At 40.2% G+C, this 25,398-nt stretch overlaps 1 protein-coding gene across 2 annotated transcripts; it reads left to right on the top strand.

The window, feature by feature from the left end:
* The first annotated feature begins 790 nt into the window (after window positions 1-790).
* CYSLTR2 (cysteinyl leukotriene receptor 2) lies at window positions 791-24,918 on the top strand. Of its 2 annotated transcripts, none has more exons than XM_028151610.2 (2): window positions 791-828; window positions 23,874-24,918. In XM_028151610.2, exon 2 carries the CDS (start codon window positions 23,875-23,877, stop codon window positions 24,889-24,891), a length of 1,017 nt encoding a protein of 338 aa, XP_028007411.1. In that variant the 5' UTR covers window positions 791-828; window position 23,874; the 3' UTR covers window positions 24,892-24,918. The 2 variants fall into 2 exon arrangements, with proteins under 2 accessions (XP_028007411.1, XP_054576194.1); XM_054720219.1 differs by lacking the exon at window positions 791-828 and adding an exon at window positions 1,044-1,119.
* The last annotated feature ends 480 nt before the right edge of the window (window positions 24,919-25,398 follow it).

The following is a 25,398-nucleotide window of genomic DNA, read 5'->3' as shown; positions in this document are numbered from 1 at the left end:
CTATGCTTTTCTCTGAATACTACCCACTGCCTTCTTTGTATTGTAGTTACTTTCGTGAGGGTTTCATCCTTTTATCAGACAAAGAATGCCTGAGGCTGGAGTTCTCGCAGAACTGGCTCCATTAAGAATAAATGGGAAAGTGTAAATAAATTAATTCATGAATGAATGTGGACTTTAGTTAACAGCATATGTTTATCTCTGTTGAACTATTAATCTCTTTATATTAATTGACCCATGGAGAAAATAGTACCATTTTTGACAATATTTGCAGGAAAACTTCTCCTATAGGATTGATAACTTGGTGGCAGGATGGGTTCACCCTTTTGACAAAGAAAGTAACGAGGGCCTGAGCAGTTGGAGCCAAAGAATCCCAAAGTTGGAAGGGTCTTTAGGAAAAGCCAGGGCCAGGCATAGAAGCTTTCTGTGTCTTCAGTGTTTTAAGGAGAAGTTTCAAAGAAGAGAGGAAGCAGATCTGAGGAAGAACAGAAGGAGGACAGGAGAGGGGAGGACAAGGGAGGGGAAAACAGGCGAGGGAGGGACAGGAAGAAGAGGGTGAAGAGGAGAGGGAGGGAGGAGAAGAGCCTATTTGTTTCTGGAAGTTTAAAGATTACTTACGCTGGGAGAATTGAAAAGGACCCAGTCACGGTTATTGTACATTATAATTGTATTGTACATGATAAAAACAAGATTTTTATCATGAGAAAAAAATAGGTGTTGTGTAAGTGTCATCCTGTGAAGCTATAGAGACGCATTTTGCCTCATTTGCACCTCTAGTTCAGAAAGCACAATTGTCTACAGAGTACTTGGAGGCATCATAGATTCCTTAAGGTAAGTTGATTTCTTTTTATTTTGAGTTTACCTTAATAATAGCTTTGTTTCCTTATAAATTCTCTGAGATATTTGAAGGAGGCTTCCCTTGTTAACAGAAGAGTAAGTAGTCAGATATTCATTTTGGAAAGGTCACTCTGGCCACCAGGTAGAAAATGGGTTGAGAACAGCAAGAGTAGAAGCTGGGCATGACAGAGACTGTGTTCTCTGTCGTCCAGGTGAGAGATGATACCTCTACTAGGAAAGCCCTGAGCTGGCTCCTGTGACAGAAGAAGGACCTCGAGGAGACAGGTGGGTAATGATGCCAGGTCTGCCTCACAGGAGATTCTGGGCAGCAGGATGGTCTGGGGGAGGAGGAAAGCTGGCAGTTTGCTTTGGTCCTTGCCCTCTCCTCTATAAGTTCAGATGCCCACTGATCTCAGGCTATTGGCAGCTGCCTAGGGCATTTCTCAGGCAATTAATTCCCTGGTTTTCAAGTTTTCCAGACATATGGAAACATCCTCTCCTTATCTGATTGTTTCCTACTATCTTTACATGTATTTTATACCCAGAATTCTAACAAGTTCTTAGGCATTTCTTTCCTGGACAACATAGGATTGCAACAGGAATGACAATGCATTGGATGTACATGATGTGCCAGGCTCAGTGCAGCTATATAGGAGGCTTTCACCTGTACTGCCTCCTCTGGCTCTCTCAGTAACAGCAAGAGGATGAGTGCTTGCTAATGCTCACACTGTTGGCAAGAGGTAGAGCCAGGATTTGGATCCCGTTGGGACTTACTCACCAAGGGTTTTCATGATATCACAATACCTTCATATCATTCTAGGAAACATATGATGTTTAACAAGCTACCTTTGTAAACAATTTCTTGGCTCTAATAAATGAATTTAATGCCTAGGTAGGAGGGAAGGGAAAGAGAGGGAATTTTAATTTGAATTAGTGGGCTTTTGGGAGCCCTTGAGTCATGTCATTTAGTCACTTTGATATTGGGGGGGGGGATGGAAGGGGGAGGTTCCTTTTGCTGACACAATCCCTAGGAATTATTGGAAGGAGTTTGGCCTCTGAAGTAATGCCTGCTGATCTACTATCTTTCTTCTTCTGTCTTTGAAATTAGAAGAATTGAGAATCAAGATTCAAATGCAAATGATTCTGCAGCCTTACTTAGATCAGAAATTGGGTTAATAATAGATACCTCCAATCTTCCTTAATAAAGTGTACTAATAAAGTACACTAGAAAAATGACAAAAATTTATTGAGATAGTTTTATAACATTAAATCTATGTCCCTGGGGATAAGTTGTTCTCTGGGAGCATTTGTCCTCTCAAAATATCATAAAAAGAATCAAATTGTGAAACAACTCCAATTTTAGGGGCTAGTTATCCCCAACTGTGTCTAAAATCTGTCGGTACCTTTTTGCACAGGGAAATTCTCAAGTAAGGAACATCAGAGGAGAATGTGCAAACTAACCAAGGAAACAGAGAGGAAAATTTTGTCAGAGAAGGATAGAAAAAAGACAACTATTGCTAAACCATCAGTCCAACACTGATACTTAAAGGATCTGGCAGTTTGGCCACACCAGAACTTTCCAAATTGTTACTTTTTACCCACGCAGCTCTTTGCCCTAATGGTGGCTCTGACAATACACATCTTCTGGAGTGCCTCTCCTTCCATCTGTCCATGTATGTTTGTGATGGTGGATGTCATTTTACCACACATTCTGTGGTCTAAGCAAAGTTCTCCTTTTAGTGGAAGAAGGTCATAGCTGATGTGCGCTGCATGTCCAGTCCCTCCCCTAAAGTGGGCAATATTTCAAGAAGGCCTAGCAACTTTCAGCAGAGTCCAGGCACAAAGGCTCAGGGGCTCCCATGGGTTCTCAGGAGTCAGGGACAGTGCTAGGAAAAGAAGGAGGCAGATGCAAGTTGAAGGCGCCTATGGGTGGGCAGCTGGGAGAAATCATTGAAAAGTTGACAACTACAATGATTTCAAGAAAATGTTCTAATTAGAAAACAATATCATAGGGCATATCTGGTCTTTAGAACTAAAATAGGAAATCAGGTTAATGAAATTCAGAAGTTATTTTAGGGAGTTCTGAACTTTCACTGAGCATTTTAGAATTTAGTCAGGAGGCAGGCCAGAGAGATCAACCAATCACCAACATCCCTCTTCCCATTGGCTCCATCCTGGTGAGTTCCTGAGAAATCTAAGGAGAAATGGTGAAGAGGAGGGGAGAGGGGCTGGAAGTTTGCTTATAAAAGAAGCCAATTAGGTTAGGCCATTACAAGGGAGAAACTGCTCAGTGCCCTTGTCTCCCACAGGGATTCTCTGCCTGTTGTGACAATTGCTTGTGAACTCCTTCCCACCCTGGCTGCAAGATCTCATGCAGGTCTTCCCCCATGGAAAACAGACAGGTTCCAAAGACTGTTCTTTAGGGGCTTCACGTTACTCTAGGATCCCATAGTAACACCATGGGCAACACGGCGCATTTTCTGTCTGCTAAGCTCCAGGGCAAGTCAGACACCATTTGTTTAGGTACTAGGAGGACAGGGCTTTATGAGCTTTACAACTTCCAAATGTGGAGTCCTCACCAGAGGACAAATATTAGACACTACAACTCTGCTCTGCCGAGGCCCAAGAGGGGAAACTTCAGTCATCCTGCAGGGTGAGTAATCAGCCCCCAGGGGTCTGGCTAAGAAGTCTCTCTGGGCCCCAGAATTGTTGAAGAGAAGTTCTGCAGGGCAGAGAAAGTGGACTAAAGAATTCCTTTCTCAGGAAACTTCCAGAGCCATAAATATTATTAAACACCTACTGGTTTTCAGCAGTTCTCCAAATATCCCTTTTACTAATGGGCCCAAGGTGCTGATTTTACAGTTATGAGGTCTGGGGAAACAAATGATATTGGGAAGGCAAAGGGTGTTAGCTTGGTGGTGCACTTCGGGGCATTTTGAGGAACTTAGAGGGAGATAGCATGGAAGACAACTGGAGCAGCAGAATGATCCAAGCTGCTGCCTCCATAGAAATGGAGAACTGTGTGGTTCACTGCCCTGCCCCCATTGATTCTGGAAGCCTGCACACCAGCTCAGTTCCTCATTCAAAAGATTCTGTGATCTCAATTCTTTTTGTCTACATTTCTGTTTTGATCTCCAAGAACTACATTTATCCTTTTGAAATAATTCTTAAAGCATGAGACTGTTCCCAGGAGGCCAGAAAGGTCAACAAAACTTTGTCTCTATCATGACATTTGGTGCCTATTTCAACTAAGGAATGAGCTAGCAGTCTTGGATTTCAAGAACTAGGCACTCAGTGATGCTTCCCTATTTGGGGGAGGGAGGCATATTAGCTCAGCAATCTGGGACCTCTGGGATTTTGAGGGACAAACAAGTAGAATCTTCCAACCCAGAGGGTTGTATCTTCTCTGCACAACTTCGGGGAGCTAAGTCTGGAAGCCTTCACAAAGAAATGAGAGTTGCAGTTTGGAAGAAAACTTGGGGCATTTTGAATTTGAAGCATTTATAAAACGTGCAGTAGAGCTGTTTCTTTGCAGTCTAGAGCTGGGGAGGAAGAGCTGAGGGAGCCTAATTAAGTTAGGGGCCTTGATGGTAACTGAAGCCAGAGAAGTTGATGAGTTCATGCAAGGATGTGAGAACAGAGAAGGAAAGAGGATCAAGGACAGGACCTTGGAAAACATCAATAATTAGGGGACAGGCAAAGAGAACAGCAGCCTGGAAGGAAAGACTGGCCAAACAGTAAGAGATGAATCAAGAACGCAATGTCGAGGAGACCAAGAGAAAGACTGATTTAAGGGGGGAGTACTTAGTGGGGATAAAAGTATCAAAGAATTTAGCAATAAGAAGGTTACCTTTGACTAGACAGTGAGGGGAGGGGCAGTGGAAGCCCAAGGACAGGAAACTGGTAACGTCGCAGCAGTTGATAAAGTGACCACAATGAAGGGAGAGGACATTCTCACGACCTGCAACTGTGAAGGGTTTCTTGCTGGAGGAAAAGTTTGAGTCAGGCAGGGACGATGCAGTCTTCTTTTCTCTGGAGACACCGTGATTCTTACTCTCAGCCCATCTCCCCCAAGTGACTTCAGTTTCTTCCTCTGTTCATTTCTCCTCCTGTCTCTTCAAATTTCATATTTCTGAATCATACTAGAGTAGAATGTACTCTGTACTTGGAGCGCAGCATAGCTAGTTTGATTCCCCACCCACTCACTTTCTAGCTGTATAACCATTACTCTTTGAGGTTTAGCTTCCTCACCTTGAAATGGAGGCTATATAAGATAGTCCCTTGGGATTTATTTTGAGTTGTAAATGAAAGAATGTATTCACTATGCATAGCAGGTGGTCAATCAAATGCTACTTTCCTCTTCTACCTAACTCCAAGACCTATTCAAATTTCTATATTTCCTTGTCCTTTTATGCCTAAAGTTCCTAAATTACTGTTGTCATTTCTATCTCATCTTCCTCTTCTTAATCCACAGCAATAGCTGCCCTGCCCCATCCCCACCACCACAGAGACCCTGAATTATACAGAAGTAGGCTAAGGTCATTTGTTACTGCTCAGCAGCTGATTCTCCTCTCTTTTCTCATCTGATCTTCCTGTCTTGCCTTTGAAACTCCACTCCTTCCCTGACTTCTGTGGCCCTGAGGACTCATGGTTTTCCATTTCCTGACTGCTCAGCCCACTATCAGTTCATCTTCACCTGACTGTGGACCCCCCACTGGCGCCCCACCATGGTCCTCAGCTACCTCTGTTTATAATTGCCCAAGAACTTACCCATCCTGGTTACTTGAGTTAATATACAAAGGATCTTCACAGAGTGCCTACCACAGAGTAAATGCAGTGCAGGTTGGCTATAGCTCCTTGTTAAATACACAAGCATTTGCGGCTTGAGGTGGAAGTGAAGGTGGGGGTGGAGGTGGACTGATAGAGGAAGCATGCTTTCCCAGAGTCCTTAGGCAGGTTTGGCCAAAGCTGGGGGACTTGCAGTGAGGGATAGTGCGGGTGGCTGATGGGTCAGACAGACAAGGACCCTGATGTCAATTTTACTACAAGGATTTTCCTTGTGGGAGTTTGAAGGCCCAGAAAGAGTGGCCAAACAGAGGACTCAGCACATCACCTAGTAGCAATCAGGGAGTCTGCTGGCATGGCAGGTCTACCCGTTCTCCTTCCAATGAGGTGCTGCTGCCCTTTACCTAGGGACTGCTCTGCACGAAATGCCACCACTAATGCCTTGTAATGATGATGCACACTGCACCAACCTTGATTCTCCAGAACATTATCTGTTCTTTAGCGGTTTACCACAATGTCACGGCAGCTGGTTGTCTAATTGCACATCACTTGCTGCTCTTCTAGGTATGTCCATGTTAGTGTGTATGAGTGCGTCAGTCTTGAGGTTCAGAGTGCAGATCACAAGCCCAGATCTGCAACTGAAGGTGAGCACATCTGTGGGCTCACAGACCCAGTCAGTGCTGACAGTGGGGGAGGACTCTGCGACAAGTTCTCCTGTGAATGCATCGAAAATATATTTTTTCTAAGTATAAAGGAAAGTAACTTCTGTGAGGTTCAGGACAGGTGCAGCTTTGCTATGGTCATGAAAACAGTCAGCATCAATGCAAGATAGTCACCCTCCTCCGATTTCAACTGGCCCAGCAGCACATTTGGGTTTCTCCATAGCTGAAGTATGGCATCCCCATCTGCTGCTGATTCTCACTGTTTCTTCTTTGTTGTTTTACTACCAGTAAAGCCGCAGGAAACAAAGCCTTCAGTCTTTCTTTGTTCCAACCCCACTTTCAGTACCAAAAGCTATGCACACTCTCCTCTCTCTCTAAGGCAGTAGAAATTATGCTCTCAATTTATTTCCAAATTTCCCTTGAATTTACCTGTTCATATATTTCTCAGCTTCCTGTCACATACTTAATTGGTCTGCCTGGTTTATACAGCCACATCTAGCAGGTGATTTCTTTCTTTCTTTCTTTTTTTTTTAATAAGTCTAATGAAAGGTTGCAGTGTAGTGTAGTCAAATATATTTTGTATTGGCAGGAAGGAACAATCACAATGTTTCAAAGGTTTCTCAAGAGGAAGTGTTGAATTAAATGGAATTTTGGTTGAGTTGGCCCTGCTTTTAGCCTGTGCCTGTTAGCTAAGTGAGGCTTCTAGTAAGAGTGTTTGTATATTTTCCCTTTTTAGCTTTACATGGGTTAAGAGGCTTTGGGATTCAAAGCAGACTCTGTAGTTGTTTTCTCCCTGCAGCCCTGGAAGTCTGGCAGTTATCCACCACGCCCACTTTCCGGCAGTCCCCTCGGAAGCCCAGAACCAATCCTTATCTCAGGCAGAGGAGATGAAGCAGCTCTGGGACTCAGTGTTACCCTTGGGAATGATCTGATCCTGATCTTGTGCATTGACTCTAAAATTGGGCATCTCTCTTGTTCCTGAGGTTTGGTCTCTACCTCCTTCAGGGAAATGGACCCCTGTTTTAGCATCTGTGGTCTGAGTGCCTGTGTCCAAGGCTTTGTTCGGCATTTGGGCTCTCCAAGACTCAGGACCTGCCTGCACTGGCCAGGCCTCCTCTCAGGTCTAAAGTCCTCTCTTTGCATTGTGGCTCGGCAGTAAAGGGTCTGGCTGCTTGCACACTGACCTCCCCATGAATTCTTTCTTCCTCCCCAGTTGCTCAAGGAATCCCTAGAGTCTGTTTTTGATCCCCGCACCCCTCAACTCCCTAGTGGACCACCTGTACCATCTTTTCTGATGACCTTTGTGGGTCATACCTGCTGGATCCCATGCTCTGCCTATGATAGGGACTTTTCCCCAGCATCTGTAGCTGACAGCATCCCTAAAGGTTTGCCACACCCCAGGCTGCCTTCTCATTACAATACACAAGCCCTGTTGGTCTTGAGATGGGAGAAGTGGTGGTCTTCATGGTCAAAAAGTTTAAGGACTTGATAATTTTCAAGTCTATTTGTACTAATTCAGACTTTTCCTTGGCCTCTTACTTTTCTTCAGGATTCTGTCACAATCCGGGTTCTATGGTCAGGCTCTTTAGATTAAAGAGGTTCTATATGGCCATAGGGACAGGTGTCCATCCTTTAAAAAAAAAGCCCATTTGTAATAGAACACTTCCTTGAAACTTTATCTGGCTGGTCACATACCAGTCTTAGCTCCCTTGCCTTGTCTCCTATCCCCTAGGCTCTGTGTGTTAACACTGACTGCAGTGCTATGCCCATCCAGAGCTGACACATAATTGTGACATCTAATCCAAATCCATGTTTGCCTCACGGGCTTGGTTTTTGTGTGCTGCCTGTATGAGCTCCAGCATTGCAACACTGTCCTTTCTGATTTGGGGTTTGATCCTTCTGTCCTGGCCCTGCCAACCAATAGAAACTTTAGTTCTCTATGAAATAGGTTAAAACAGTATCTCCAAGCTTCTGATTTTGCTGTATTCCCTTTCCCAAGTCAGGCTTCCAGACTTCCGGTCTCTTCATGACTATCTCCCTGAACTGTATCAGCAGCCTTGTTCTGTCTCCTGAGCTCTAGAATATGTGTTTCTCATTCAGCTAATGGCCTCACCATTCTTCTTATAACCCAAATAGAAACCTCAGATTCGCTGTTGAAACAGATCAAAAGGAGAGAGCCACCATCCATGCAATCAGCATTAAGGTCCTTGGTTGTCTCAGAAATAGGATATGGCCCTCAGCTCTGTACATGAGAAATTTCATCTTGTCAATCTACTCCTAAGCCTCAAGAAATCAATTTACAGAAATAAAACTCATACAGAACAAATTTTTAACCCAGAATTCTGATTTGTGTATTTATAATGGGGGATTCTACTTTCCCTTTATTGGAATTTTCTAGTTCACAAACCATAGTCCACTCTTCCAGTGAGGCCTAAGAAGATGGGTTATCAGAAAATTCCTGGTAGGCAGAGACTCAAAGTAAAGGAGTGAAGTGATTTTTGAGAGATTTTCATCATAAACATGTCAGAATAATCTAATATTAATCAGTATTTTTATAGAGTATGCTTTTCTAGCAAACACCAAGAGAAATCTGCTTAAAAATATTTTTATTGATTTCAGAGAGGAAGGAAGAGGGAGAGAGAGATAGAAACATCAATAATGAGAGAGAATCATTGATTGGCTGCCTCCTGCACGCCCCCTATTGGGGATTGAGCTCAAAACCCTTGACCAGAATTGAACCTGGGACTCTTCAGTCTGCAGGCCAATACTCTATCTGGTGAGCCAAACTGGCTCGGGAGAGAAATCTACATTTTATACTTCATATGAATATGAGAATTGAGGTCATCAACTCATTCTCATGGTCAGTGGAATGACAGATGTTGAAGCTAGATCATTTACTATTCAAGAGAGTGAAGCAGCTAGGGAACACTTACCAGTGCCATGTACTCTGTGAAGTGCTCTCGCACTCTCTCTCTCTTTCTCATTTAATCTTTACAACAACTCTATGAAATAGGTGTTACATGTCACTGTGGTGGTTGAATTATGTCCCCCGAAAAGTTAAGTCCAATTCCTAAACCCAGGTAATTGTGATTGTGATCTTATTAAGAAACTAGAGGCCCAGTGCACAAATTCATGCACAGATGGGGTCCGGCCTGCCCACCCCAATTGGGGCTGATTGGGCCAGGCTGGCCAGGGGGAGGTGATGCGGAAGGTTGGCCGGCCAGCCCCACCCCCTGGTCGAACTCTTGGTCACTCCCGGTCCAGGGGACAATTTGCATATTAGCCTTTTATTACATAGGATAGAATCTTGGCAGATTTAATTAATTAAGATGAGGTCATACTAAACTAAGATGAACTCTACCCCAATGACTGGTATTCTTTTAAGAAGAAGACAAGACACAGAGACACAAAATACATAATGGGAAGATAATGGGAAGACATAAGAAAAACATTATGTGACAGAGTCAAGAGATTAAAGTGACGCATCTACAACGCAAGGAATGACAAGGATTTCTGGTAACACCAGAAGCTAGAAGAAGCAAAAAAGGACTCTTCCCTAGAGACTTAGAAGGAAGCATGGCTCTGCTGACACTTTCATTTCAGACTTCCAGCCTCCAGAGCTGTGAGAGAATAAACTTCTGTTGTTTTAAGCCACCCAATTTGTGGTACTTTGATAAGGCAGCCCTAGGAAACTAATACAATCTCCATTTTATAAATGCAGTAATGGATGCTCAAAAATGCTAATTTAGTCTAAAGTGCTTAGAGCTTCTTGACTCCAAACACTTGAACACTTGCTTGTTGATTTGGCCTGTTGGGGAGTGGGGGGTGGGCGGGTAGAGGTTTTTCTTTCTTTTTTTTTAATCAAAATTATCTTCCAGATATATTATATAATAACATCAGCATTTCACAAGTAAGACTGCATAAAATATTAGTTATGTGGGATAGAAGTATGTGTTAATGTGCAAAAAAGTATTCAGAGTAAAAAAAAGGAAGGATACTCTGTATAAATCAGACATTTTCCCCCTTCAGAGCCCCCATAGAGCCTTTAACATGGATTCTGAATCTGCCAGGGAAGAATTCTAGAGCTTGCTGTGTTTTTCAGGCTGATTTGAACATGGAGGCCATATTACAGAGCATCTCATGTAACTCATATTCTTTGGAAGATACTTGTGGAATTGCTAAGTTAAAGGAAAAAAAAGCTGTTCTTTTTTGACATTTTTTATGCAAACCATGTTGTCTGAGTCACATCTTCACATACGTCTCTGAAGGAGAATTGAAAAACATCCATACTGCATCAGAACTATACTTACAAACCACCTTTTGGTAGGTTAATTTAACTAATGTTAAATTTTTGCCATACCTTTTTTATTCTTTAGATTATTACATGGATTCTCACAGTCAGTATCTTCTAGTCCAAGGGCATTAGGAATATGCTTGTAGTTGAATAAAGTTGGATTTATTGCTTTATTTTATCAAAAAAGAATGTACACGTTGAGAAACTGGGATGTCTCAGAAAGAAGATGTGAGGAGTTATAGGATTCGTGCTTGTGTTAAGTAATTTGGGAGTAAGATTCAAGAAAGCAAGACATTCCGTGAACAAAAGTGGTTATTAATTCTTATAACAGATTCTGAGAAACAGGTAGCCAGACAATGAAAATATGTCTCCCAAAATCTACCTGTTCTTTTTTTTTCTTTATTGATTAAGGTATTACATATGATCCTTTCCAGTTGCATTGTCTCAACTCTGGTAGTAGTTGATTGCATAGTCAGCATACCTGGGAGTCAGTTATTAGTCCTGCAAGTTCTCTCAATTAGCAGTGCTTACCTTTTCCAGAGGTTTCTATGATGATTCACTGAAGAGTTGATGGTTCAAAATTCTAAAATTCTCTAACAATTACCCCGATTTCACAGGCTAAGTTAGTGTGTGACAGGTGGGTGTAAGCCTGCTATCCACATGAGAAGTATCCCAGTGAGGCCGAGGCTATATGGGTATTGAGAGTTTAAGAATTATTTATCACAACAGAAATGAGTCTTTATTCATAGATTCCTTTAGTAAAGTCAAACATGTCTTGCAAAGCAGTCTGGAATGCCTTTGAAGAAAATGAAGGAACTGTTTTTATCCAGGATATGCCCAGCCTTTGTTCCCACTCCTAAAGTGTTGGGTTTTGATGATAGGGTGGTAAAAACCTCAGCAAGCATTTTGTTGATGGGGTCAATGCACAATTTTTAAAAGATTCAGATTTGGCTGTCTGAGGGGAGGGCTCAACACAAGAAAGATGGTGCCTGCCTCTTGGATGTGTAGGAGGAAGGCTTAACACAGGGACAATGGCAGCTGTCCTCCCTACCTTGCCCTAAGCCATGCCATTTAGTCCCTCCAGTACATCTCTGGTCCTCTCCAAGCCACTGTCCCTCTGCCAGAGCCTAGGGTAAGTGCCTGCAAGTGAGTGAGTCTGTTTGCAGGCCCTAAGGGATGCCTGGGTTTCAAGCAACATACTGTCTCAACGGGCCAGACAGAATCCTCACTGATTTTCACAGCCAGATGTTGTGGGGACTCCTCTTTCTGGCACTGGTACTCCAGACTGAGGAGCCAGGTGTGGGGCTGGTACCCTCCACTCTTCAGGAGGACTCTGCAGTGGAGATATCTCTCTTGATTCTCAATCACCACATGTGAGTGTGGGAGAAGTTTGTTCCAGGTCTCTGCCCCTCCTACCAGTCTCAGTGTGGCTTCTTCTTTATATATAGGACTTCTGTTCAGCTAGTCTTCAACCTTTCCAGGTTGGTTGTTCTATAATGTAGTTGTAATTTTGATGTGGTCATGGGAGGAGATGAGCATAGTGCTTACCTACTCCACCATCTTTATGGAACTTTTCCAGTATGACCTTATTCTGAGTTAATTGAGCTTTAGGTAAGTAATGAATGCTCCATTGGTAGTAGCTCAGACTTAAGGATTATGGTCAAATTTCACATTTGGCTGGTGCTTGGTGGTCTTGCTGTTTAGATGTCAATTTTTTTTCTTAAGTGGCAGAAGACCATAATGGGTTATAGGATGAAGAGAAGGGAGATCAGCCCCAGCTGGTATGGCTCAGTGGATAGAGTTGGCCTGTGTACTAAACGGTTCCGGGTTCAATTCTGGTCAAGGGTATGTGCCTGGATTGTGGGCTCGGTCCCCAGTAGGGAGCATGCAGGGGGCAACCAATCAATGATTCTCTCATCATTGATGTTTCTATCTCTCCCTCTTTCTTCCTCTCTAAAATCAATAAAAATATATATTTAAAAAAAGAGAGAAAGGAGATCATATTAGTTAATAGAGAGAGTGAAAGTATAATGATGAGTAGTGAAGGGAATGAAAAAAGTGCCAAAGAATTAGAAAAGTAATGTTGTTCTGTGTTGTGTAGGAGCTGTCTGCTTCTGCAGTCTGTAGACTGCTGTTTTGGGCAGAAGCTGTCCACGTCTGTAAATCAACAGCTTCTGGAGAATTTTTTAAAATCTTCAGTTTGAGGACTTCCAGTAGTTGAGGGGAAGTTATGTCTTTTTAGCTGGTAACCATGAATTCAAACACTAAAATATTGGAGTTCTAATGCTATGCCAGTTGTTAAAGGTTCCAATAAAATCCTTTCCATCGAGGTTCAAGAGGAGTTTTTCTCTGATGTTTCCCAAAGACCAAATATCTAGGTTTCAGATCACATGGAGGCTGCTTTGGAGAATATTTTGGAAATGCATCTTTCCTGGATTCATCACAGTAGATTGCAATAGGAATAGGATAAAAAATTGGAAGTAATTCCCATGCATAAGGCAGCCTGTCGTTAACTCAGAGGAGGATAACTTGTGGGTCCTAGAAGAGATTGCTCTTACTACCTGCCATCAAGGTCAATGGAAATGCTTGGGCCATTTAAAGTTTGAGGGTTGTAGAATTCTATTAGTTATTTCTCTGCTGTTTGTGGATAAGGACAGTGATGTTTCTAAGTAAAAGGTAAAGCTTTACAGTTCTTTAACAACTGTATCAGTGAAATGTGTGTCTCTTTTAATGTAGAGACAAGTTGGAATTACAAAATTAAGCAAAGTTTTATACTATTACAACAGAGCTGTTCAGCAAAGAAAAGCTTTAACATATTCTGAAAATAAACAACTAGAGCACATTCACAGCTTCTTTAGAGATGTTCAAAGGAGCCTCGAGGCTACGGTTTTCCACCTTCTTCCCTCACAATCTCGCTAAGATTGTGTTGATGGCAGGTAGGGCGTGCATTGGAACCTCCCTAGCAATAGCCTAAAATTACCCCACCAGTGTTTGTTTAATGTCATTGCCAGTTTATCTCTGCTACTGTAGCTAATATGATGAAGCAGCCTTGCTAAACTCTACTTTTATTATGGCTCTCTCTTTAGGTTATAGCAAAGTATCCCAAGGTTCATTAATTTGTCATCTATTTCATAGGGGCTCTAGTAGTGTTAGGAAATCTCTACTTCTAAACCAGTTTGAATTAATGGATGAATCCAAAATTATATACCATATATCAATATAAATATTTGTTCTTTTATCTTTTTGGCAGCTGGCCAGTCTGGGTACAGGCTATTAATTTAGTCATCCGACCTTATTTTGTTTCAGGGTAAATTCAAGTCAGCAATAGCATAGCCTGCTTGACAATTTTTAATTTTTCTTTTTAAGTATGAACCAACCAACTAAAAAAGTTAAATCAGGGACATCCAAGGGAGAATCTAGAAAGTCCATGCAGGGTATGGATACCTCCCTAACCAAACTAAGCAATCACTGGTGTCTTTCTACAGAGGTGGGAAGGAGGGTAGCTGGGTTTAGAGTGTTACAGCAGTGAATGGTGATGTTGAAGGGAAACCACCAAAATTGCACAGGAGTTTAAGTGATTAGCTGAAAAGTCCTGAGTTATTTCTATCAATAAAGAGTGTCTGCACAGCAGAGAAACTATTGTTTAGTGGAGACCCTAGATTTAAGTTGACTAAGTTAACTTAAGGCTTCTGCAAGCCTTGCTGCAGCTGCTATAGCTCTTAAACAATATGGTTACACTGTGGCTACTGAGTCCGTAACTAAAATGAGCATTGATCTCTGGTAGTTCCCATGTAATTGAGTCAGAACCCCTAGTGCTTGCTCATACTTGTCATGACAGAAAAGGGGAAAGGATTTGTAAATCTAGAATCCTGGAAGAAAGTCTTTGATACTCATTTATTATAGCGTTCTTTGTATTTAAACATGAGAATGCTTCCTTTAACTTAAAAAGTTTATAACCCGTGCAAGATATTTATACTATAGTATATTTTACTTAAGTATAATTAACTTAGCAAAATCCACTTTCTTTGTAATTTATCAGTTTTTATTACTAAGTTTGATAAACAAAGACTCTCATAATAGTTTTAAATTAATTAAAATTCAATAAATTTTTAGAAATCTAATTATTTCCATTGTCCTTCCATTTACAGGATGAAGGAACTAATCTCATGTTACCTATTGGCCATTTTAATAAACCCAAAGGTAGTTTAGGCAGAAATGCATATAAATAGCTTCATTCTGAACTTGGGAAAGGAAGAATCAAGAATAGTTATTTGAGCCCCGCTGGTGTGGCTCAGTAGTTGAGTGTTGACCCATGAACCAGGAGGTCACAGTTCAATTCCTAGTCAGGTCACATGCATGAGTTGCTGTCTCGATCCTCAATATAGGAGACAGCCAATCAATGATTCTCACATTGATGTTTCTTATTTTATTTTAATATATTTTATTGATTTTTACAGAGAAGAAGGGAGAAGGACAGAGAGTTAGAAACATCAATGAGAGAGAAACACTGATGAGCTGCCTCCTGCACACTCCCCACTGGGGATGTGCCCACAACCAAGGTACATGCCCTTGACTGGAATCGAACCTGGGACCCTTGAGTCCGCAAGCCAATGCTCTATCCATTGAGCCAAATCGGTTAGGGCTCACATTGATGTTTCTATCTCTCTCTCTGCCCCCCTTCCTTTCTCTCTAAAATCAATAAAAACATATTTTTTAAAAATGCCTGCAGCATTTAAAGCCTTTATTTAAAAAAAGAATAGTTGTTTGAGGAGACAAAATATAAGTCACAAGTATTTAAAGTCAAAAAATAATTATGGTCAACATTGTAAGAATTCCCAGCAATTAACAATAGTTATTAGGGACTTAACTATTTTTAAAGCAAGGAATCTTTTTAAAAATGATTTATAACTGTGTCAGAAGCATGAGAGCTAATTTTATATTAAGAAGACCCAAATTTGGCCCTGACTGGTTTGGCTCAGTGGATGGAGTGTCGGCCTGCGGACTGGGAGGTCCCAAGTTCAATTCCGGTCAAGGGCGTGTGCCTTGGTTGCAGGCATATCCCCAGTGCGGTGTGTGCGGGAGGCGGCTGGTCGATGTTTCTCTCTCATTGATGTTTCTAGCTCTCTATCCCTCTCCCTTCCTCTCTGTAAAAAAAAGAGAAAAAAATCAATAAAATATATATATATATTTTTAAAAAGACCCAAATTTGAATATTACTCTTTTTTGTACATTATTCATGTAATAATCTGCAGAAAAAGATTTATTATGCACTTACACTGAGTGGCCAGATTATTATGATCTCTGAACACATAATAATCTGGTCACTCAGTGTATATCCTATATAATAAAAAGGCTAATATGTAAATTGTTCCTTCGACTAGGAGTTCGATCAGCAGGCAGGCCAGCCAACTGCCCATGTCCCCTCCCCCTGGCCAGACTGGCCAGACCCCACCCATGCACGAATTCATGCACCGGGCCTCTAATACACACACACACACACACACACACACACACACACACACACACTGAGTGGCCAGATTATTATGCATTCAGAGATCATAATAATCTGGCCACTCAGTGCATATGACTGCATTTAGACATTCACAGATTTGTAAATTCTATATAATAAGAGCCTAATATGCTAAGTGTCTGGTTGTCCGGTCATCCATTCAACCAATCAAAGCATAATATGCTAATGATATGCTAAGGCTGCTCAACCGCTTGCTATGATGTACACTGACCACCAGGGGGCAGACAGTCGACTGGTCGACCAATCACTATGATGTGCACTGACCACCAGGGGGCAGATGCTCCGACTGGTAGGTTAGCTTGCTGTTGGGGTCCAGCAGATCAGGACGGAGCGAGGTGGGCCAGACATGCTCTGGAGCCCTCCCGTGGTCCCTCCCTGGCTGGCCAACCTCTCATGTCCCTCTCTAGCCCCGATCATGCACTGGTGGGGTCCCTTGGCCTGGCAGGTGCCCTCTCACAATCTGGGACCCCTCAGGGGATGTCGGAGAGCCCTTGACATCGGAGATCAGGCCGAGGGACCCCACTGATGCATGAATTTGTGCACCAGGCCTCTAGTATATAAATAAATAATAAATTTAAAGTGTTTACAGCTTTAAAATGAAATCTATTAAATAAAATAATGTGTATATCATATTTAATTTATCCTCTGAATAAATTTTTTCAGCTTCCTAATAAACAGAAAATCATATTCATTATCTTATATACATATTTGTATTTCTCTGTATTAACCAGTTATATTAATTATCATCTTTAACTAAAGTAATTAACCTTTTTCTTCAAACATAAAAACAATTAGAGGAGATAAGGAATTATTTAGATATTTTTTCTATTAGTGTTTATATCATTCAATGAAAACAATTTTGATGTATAAACATATAATCCAAAGGCATTTGCATATTTTATCTATTGCCAATTCTAACAAATAAGGTAAATATTATATTTAGTAGCCAGTGTTTTGTATGTTTTATTTATTTATTTAGGCATCCAAAGGTTTATTAACTAACCATTTGCCTAAGGTCCTAAATTTAGGTAAAGATCAGGAAATTATAATTTTAGTTTCCACCACATTAAATCATTATGATGTATAACAATGTGAGGATTTCATAAATTTAAATCTTAACTTTAAAAAGGCATCCATTACTATCACTCCTTTTATTTTAATACAATGCCATTCTTTTTTTTAATTCACCTATTTTAGTTGAATGTGATTTTATATGTATATTTTAAAATTTAAACAAGTTATCAAAGTAGTGGAATATTGTTTGACTCATAAAACCAAAGTAGAAAAGTTAGTTTAATAAAAAATATTAACCCTGGCCTTCTACAAACCAAAATGTTGTGTTGACACTAGTTTATATATTAAACTAAATATTTAAAGACTCTGGATCATGCCAAAAAAATGTTATATTTTAAATTTAAGATAATATCTTTTCTTCTTTTCTCACAACTGTAATAATAACCTATTATGTAAATACTAGAGGCCTGGTATACGAAATTTGTGCACGGGGGTGTGTGTCCCTCAGCCCAGCCTGCACCCTCTCCAATCTGGGACCCCTCGAGGGATATCTGACTGCCTGTTTAGGCCCGATCCTACCGGGATTGGGCTTAAACAGGCAGTCGGACATCTCTCTCACAATCCAGGACTGCTGGCTCCCAACTGCTCGCCTGCCTGCCTTCCTGATTGCCCCTAACTGCTTCTGCCTGCCAGCCTGATTACCCCCTAACCACTCCCCTGCCAGCCTGATTGCCCCTAACTGCTCTCCCCTGCTGGCCTGATCACCCACAACTGCCCTCCCTTGCAGGCCTGGTCCCTCCCAATTGCCCTCCCCTGCTGGCCATCTTGTGGTGGCCATCTTGTGTCCACATGGGGGCAGCCATCTTTGACCACATCGGGGCAGCCATCTTGTGTGTTGGAGTGATGGTCAATTTGCATATTACCCTTTTATTAGATAGGATAGAGGCCTGGTGCACGGGTGGAGGCTGGCTGGTTTGCCCTGAAGGGTGTCCCGGATCAGGGTGAGGGTTCCCTTGGGTCATGGGGCGGCCTGGGTAAGGGGCCTGTGGTGGTTTGCAGGCCGGCCATGCCCCCCAGCAACCCAAGTGGAGGCCCTGGTATCTGGGATTTATTTATCTTCTATAATTGAAACTTTGTAGCCTTGAGCGGAGGCCAGGGTCGGCCAGAACAGGCGGGAAGCTTGGCTTCCTCCATTGCCAGGGAAACCCAAGCCTCCTGCTGGCTCCGTGGCCGCAGCCATCTTGGGTGGGTTAATTTGCATACTCACTCCTGATTGGTTGGTGGGCGTGGCTTGTGGGCGTAGCGGAGGTATGGTCAATTTGCATGTTTCTCTTTTATTAGTGTAGATATTTTTAGTATTCATAAAGTGCAACACATGTTAATAAATGTTTATTTCAGACATTTTGACTGTTTATCTGGGCTAGATAGTCCTATAATGTGCACATACAAAGTGAGTGACCCTTTTCATCTGTTAATCATTAATTTCTTATGAGAAGGAAAGAGAGAGGAATCACAATTAAACATGATTAAAAGGGAGGCTGCTTCATATGAATATGACATTAACACTGAAAAAGGAGAATTATGTTCCCTCTGCAAAGAGAGGAAAGCATAGAAAACAGACTTTGAAATATACACCCATAAAACAGTTTCATTAAAATTGATTTAAGTCCCTGACAATTTTATCAATAACTGATTAAAAAGCCAGTGCTTATTAATTTCCAAAGTATGGAAGCAAAGGAGGAGGCTATCGCCAACATTCAACAAAAGAAACTTATTGTTCTAGAGTGCTTCCAAGTAAATAATCTTATGTCAAAAGCTCCCCAAAGTGGCTATTGTAATTCCAAATCGTCCCTGGTGAAATTGTGCCAGTTGTAGAGATAAGCACACATTTGTGTTACAGTAAGAAAAGCTGAAGGAAACAGGTCTTGGGCTTGGAAGAGGTGCCGTTTTAAGGTTGAGGGATCCCCACGAGAGCTGCAGGGGTGAAAGGATGGTGCCTGGCCCTAGCTGGTTTGGCTCAGTGGATAGAGCGTCGCCCTGTGGACTGAGGGGTCCTGGGTTCAATTCTGGTCAAGGGCACATGCCTGGGTTTCGGGTTCAATACTCAGTGAGGGGTGTGCAGGAGGCAGCTGATCAATGATTCTCTCTCATCATTGATGTTTCTATCTCTCTCTCTCCTCCCTTCCTCTCTGAAATAAATAATAATAATAATAATAATAATAATAATAATAATAAAAAGGATGGTGCCTGTATGAATTTTTGTCTTGGAATTTGGACAAAGGTCAGTTGTCTCCAATTAGGGCTGAAAAAAAGAAAAGATAACAGTTTTTAAGGTCACAAAGATAAGACACAGCAAGTCTGTCAAAGTTTTGAAATGATGACCTGACACAAAGTTTATCCAAAGGAGAGAGCTGGTTCAAGGAATGCTGGTCTCAGCCCCTGGGGCAGCTCAAGGATGGATATAATAGGGAATTATTTTGTTCTTTCCTTATACACTTTTCCCCTGATAGACAAACAACACTCAAGACAATAGACAGATTATAGATCTGGTGTTAGAAGGCTAGAACACCATTCTCACAATTTACTAAATTTACAAGTCTGATCAGTAACTAAAATGACTCAGAGGATCTGTTCCTAAGAAAACAAAATGCACACTGCTGAAGGTTCTCAATAAAATGTCAGAGTTCAATGCAATATGAACTCATATCCAACCATGAGCAGGGGTCTCAGATTTGTGCACTATTACTGAGTTGAGGTACTAGTTTAAGTCAGGAAAAACTTTGCAGGAATCTTGGTCAAACTCCAATTTGTTAATATCCTTCAGCCGAAGACCACCAGAAACACACCTGTTATTGAACAAGTTGGCTTTATTACTAACTGCAACAAGGCTCCTGAGAGCCTTTCCCCATCTTCCTTGAGATGATATCTCTGGGTATACAGTGTGCACAGGTTGGAGAGGAATGCTGTGTGTGGGGAAGGGGACCTTTCACAATAATAATAATAAAAGGCTCTAAACACAAAACCATTTCCAGATGGAATTCTACAGTCATCTGGGGTATCCTGCTTAAATTATAACTAACCTTTTCCTTTTTAATTAAACTTTTCATTTTTAGCTAATTATAGCTTTTCATGCAATTGTGAGAAACAATAGAGATATCACTTGTTTTTATCTTTTCCCCCAATGGTAGCATTTTGCAAAACTATAGGATAATATCACAACCAGCACATTGACATGGACAGTTATGATACAGAACATTTCTATCACAAGGATTCCTCAAGCTGCCCTGTTATAGCCACATCCACTTCTCTCCTATTACCATCACCTTCTTAATCCCTAGTAACTACTAATCTATGTTATCCATTTCTACATTTTTGTCATTTCAAATATTTTTTTAAACATATTTTTTATTGATTTAAAATATATTTTTATTGATTTCGGAGAGAAAGAGAGAGGGAGAGAAAGAGAGATAGAAACATCAATGATGAGAGTGAATCATCGATCAGCTGCCTCCTGCACAACCCCCACCAAGTATTGAGCCTGCAAGTGGGGCATGTGCCCTTGACCGGAATGGAACCCAGGACCCTTCAGTCTATAAGCTGATGCTCTATCAACTGAGCCAAACCAGTTGGGCTCAAAGATTTTATTTTATAAATGGAATTGTACTTTATACTATTTTGAGATTGGCTTTTTTATAGCATAATTCCCTGGAGATTTATCCAAGTTATTGCATGTATCAATAGTTCACTCCATTTAATTTCTGGGTAGTATTCCATGACATGTATATAGTATATCACAGTTTATTTAATCCACGAAGGACATCGGGCTTGTTTCCAATTTTTTTGTACTACAAATAAAGCTGCTATAAACATTCATGTATAGGTTTTTGTATGATCATACATTTTCACCTCCATGGGATAATTTTCCAAGAGTGAAATTACTGGGTTGTGAGGTTGTTGCATGTTTGATTTTTTAAAGAAATTGCCAAATTGTTTTCCAGAAAGACTGTATCATTGGCATGTAATATATGAGTGGTCCAATTTCTCTGTACTTGGTGGTGTTACTAATTTTTATTTTAGCTCTTCTAATAAGTTTGTAGTTATAGCTCATTAAAATTATAATTTGCATTTCCCTAATGGCTAGTGATGTTGAACAACTTTTCCTGTGCTTATTTGTTATCTATGCATTGTCAGAAATATCTGTTTATGTCTTTTGCCCATTTTATAATTGGATTGGTGTTTTAGTTGTTTTTTAACTGATGAGTTTTGAGAGTTCTTTATATATTCTAGGTACTTGTCCTTTGTGGGATATGTGGTTTGTAAATATTCTCTACTAGTCTATAGCTCGCCTTTTCATCCTATAAACAGGACCTTTTGCAGAGCAAAAGTTTTTCATATTGATGAAGTCCCATTTATCAATTTTTCCTTTTATGGATTATGTTTTTTTATGTCAAACCTAAGAATTCTCTCCCTCAATCTGGATCCCAAAGATTTTCTCCTATGCTTTTTTCTTAAAAAAAAATTTATAATTTTACTTTTTACATTTAGTCCATGATCCATGTTAGTTAATTTTTGTATAAGGTGTGAGATTCAGGTTCAGTAGTATTCTTTTGCCTATGGATATCTAATTGCTCTAGCACTTCAAAAAATTGTCTTTTCACTGTTGAATCACTTTTGTACCATTGTCAATAATTACTTGGGCATATTTGTGTGAATCTGTTTCTTGGTTCCCTATTTTGTTCCACTGATTTTTTGTGTCTATCCCTTCAATGCCATACAATCTTGATAAATTTTGCTATAAGTCTTGAAATTGAGTAGATTGCTTCTTTCCACTTTATTCTTCTTTTTTAAAAATGTTCTACTTCCTTTGCCTTTCCACATACATTTTAGAATAATATTGTCTATATCTACAAAAAAAAGTCATATAAAATTGTTGGTAGAAATTGCATTAATCCTGTATATCATTTTGAGGAAAACATACATCTTTATTCTGTTGACCATCCAATCCATGAACATGGTACCTATCTCCATTTATTTAGAACTTCAATTTATTTCATTAGCATTTTTTAGTTTTCAGTATGCAAATCTTATAATGTCTTGTTAGATTTACACTTAAGTCTCATTTTTTAATGATTACAAACGGAACTGTATTTTAATTTCAATCATGTCACTGAAAATGGGAAGTGTTTTATTTCTACCTTTCTGATCTGTATGATGTTTATTTCCTTTTTTTACCTTATTTAACTGACTAGAATGTAACAGAAATATGTTGAATAAGAGCAGTGAGAGTGGACTTTGCATTTTTCCCAATTTTAGGGAGAAGGCATTCAGTCTTTCACCATTAAGCATGTTAGCTGTCGATATTTTGAGATGATCTTTATCAAATTGAAGAACTCCCCTTTTTCCTCTCTTTCTGAGAATTTTGATCACGAATAGCTATTGGATTTTTTCAAATGCTTTGTGTATATTATTGATATGATCCTGTGATTTTTCTTCTTTAGCCTACTTACATGAATTACATTGAGTATTTTAAAAACATTGAACCAATCTTGAATCCATGGAATAAGCCCTACTTCATCATGGTGTAAAAAAATTTGTTTTGTATATTGCTAAAATCTATTTGCTAAGATTTTTACACCTATTTTCATAAAGATTATTGATCTGTAGTCTTATGTAGGTTTTTTCTTTGTTTGCCTTTGTCTGGTTTTGATATCAAGGTAATACTAGCTTCACAAAATAAATTGGGGTAGGTATCCTTCTCTTCTATTTTCTGGATGATATTGTATAGAATTGGTGTTAATTCTTACTAGTATTTAAATGTTTGGTAGAATATTCCAGTGAAACCATCTAGTGTTGGCAATTTCTTTATTAAGAATTTTTAATTAAGAAGATAATTTTCTTAATAGTAACATTACCTATTTCATATGGGGTGAATTGGGATAGTTTGTATTATTTGAGTAACTAATCCATTTAACTGAAGTTGTCAAGGTTATGTTTGTGAGGTGGTCATAGTATTTCCTTATTATCCTTTTGATGTCTGCAGTGCCTATAATGATGTCCCCTATTTTATTCCTGATAATAGTAACTTGTGTCTGCTCTATTTTTCTTTTGTTCATCTTGCTATAGGTTTGTCAATTATATTGATCTTTTCAAAGAACCCGTCCTATTGCATTTACTCATATTTTTGCTTATTGTGTTCTTTCTTCCTTTATGATATTCCATGGCTCATTCTTTTATTGATTCTTTTCTGTTTGGGAAATTCTTTTCTTCGTTCTTTAAAGTAGGTTTGCTGGCAACAAATTCTCTTAGTTTTCTATCATCTGAGAATGTCTTGATTTTGCCTTCACACTTAAAGGATATTTTTGCTGGTTATAGAACTCTAGGTTGGTAGAGCCTTCTTTCCAGCACTTGAAAAATGTTGTGCCACTTCCTTCTGTGTTCCATTGATGGTAATCAGAAATCTGCTGTCCGGTAGATTTAGACCGCAGTGTTGCAGGACATTCACATCAACCTGGACACTAGGCCAAAAGTCTCTCAAGTTTAAGGCTTCAGCTCCAATCAAATGAATTAATGTATATTCTGCATCCTAGAATTTTATCATGAAATATAATGGAGCATATAGTAAATATTAGCTAATATACTTTTGATTTAAGTTTCAAAGAAAAACTAATATTTCTCCACACTTCATTAAAACCTGGAAATATGTAAACAGTGAGCAGGAAGTAACTTTTTGTGTCTTTTTTTTTTTTTAATCTAGCATGGAGAGAAAACTTATGTCTTTGCCTCTATCCACTTCCATATCCGAAATGGAACCCAATGACACCTTCAGCAATAACAACAGCCATAAGGACTGCCTGATTGAAAAATTCAAGAGGGATTTTTATCCTATTGTGTACCTGATAATATTTGTCTGGGGAGCCTTGGGAAATAGCTTTTCCATATATGTTTTTCTGCAGCCTTATAAGAAGTCCACATCTGTAAACGTTTTCATGCTGAACCTGGCCATTTCTGATCTCTTGTTTACAACCACACTGCCCTTCAGGGTTGACTATTACCTCAGAGGCTCCAATTGGATATTTGGGGACCTGACCTGCAGGATTATGTCTTACTCCTTGTATGTCAACATGTACAGCAGCATTTATTTCCTGACTGTGCTGAGTATTATGCGCTACCTGGCAACTGTTCACCCCTTCCGGCTCCTCCATGTCACCAGCATCAGAAGTGCCTGGGTCCTATGTGGGATCATATGGACCCTCATCATGGCTTCTTCAACAATACTTCTGAAGAGTGGCTCTGAGCAGAAGGGTAATGTCACATCATGCTTAGAGCTGAATTTCAATAAAATTGCTAAACTGCAGATCATGAACTACATCGCCTTAGTGGTGGGCTTCCTGCTGCCACTCTGCACGCTCAGCATCTGTTACCTGCTGATTATTCGAGCCCTGTTAAAGGTGGAGGTCCCAGAATCAGGGCTGCGGGTTTCCCACAGGAAGGCGCTTGTCACCATCATCATTGCCTTGATCATCTTCCTCCTGTGTTTTCTGCCCTATCATGTACTGAGAACCTTCCACCTGGTTGTGTGGAAAGTGGGTACATGCACAGACAGGCTGCAGAAAGCTGTGATCATCACACTGGCCTTGGCAGCTGCCAATAGCTGCCTCAACCCTTTGCTTTATTATTTTGCTGGGGAGAATTTTAAGGACAGACTAAGGTTTGCATTCAGAAAAAGTCATGCACAGACAACAAAGTGCAGCTTTCCTGTTGCGTGTGGTTGAAAAAGGAAATAAGAATGTAAGAGATTATTTAATGAGGCTTGCTCTTATATTTCACTATCTACTTTTATTAAAACATAGTTTCCAAATGACCATGTATTTACCTCGTTCCCAACAAAGGTCAATTCCCAACATTTACTTCACCATGACTTTTGTTAGTAAGACCTACTTCAAAAATTTCATTAGGTGTATTTTTAGTGGTTGAGGCACATGAGGAACATAGTAGGGACACTCTTTACTAGAGGTTTGCAATCTGAAGTGTCAGACTGAGAAAAAATGCCAAACACAGTGGGTGCTACTTTTCATCAGATTCTGTACTAGATGGCCCATCAAGCATTCTAAATTCTTAACTTTAAGATAACCCCAACTTCTCCAGCTTCTTCAGTTCCACTTCCTTATTCAATCCCCCTGAGATATAGCCAATTAACAAAGTTGCTGGAGGTCCAGAGCAGATAAGAAAAGTATCCTAAGAATTTAGGGAAAAGACCTTGATTGTGAAGAGAAAGGCTA

The sequence above is a fragment of the Eptesicus fuscus genome, chromosome 8, assembly GCF_027574615.1.
Source record: "Eptesicus fuscus isolate TK198812 chromosome 8, DD_ASM_mEF_20220401, whole genome shotgun sequence".
NCBI lineage: Eukaryota > Metazoa > Chordata > Mammalia > Chiroptera > Vespertilionidae > Eptesicus > Eptesicus fuscus.
The sequence above is the reverse complement of the archived record's forward strand: the minus strand, read 5'-3'. Positions and strand labels throughout refer to the sequence as shown.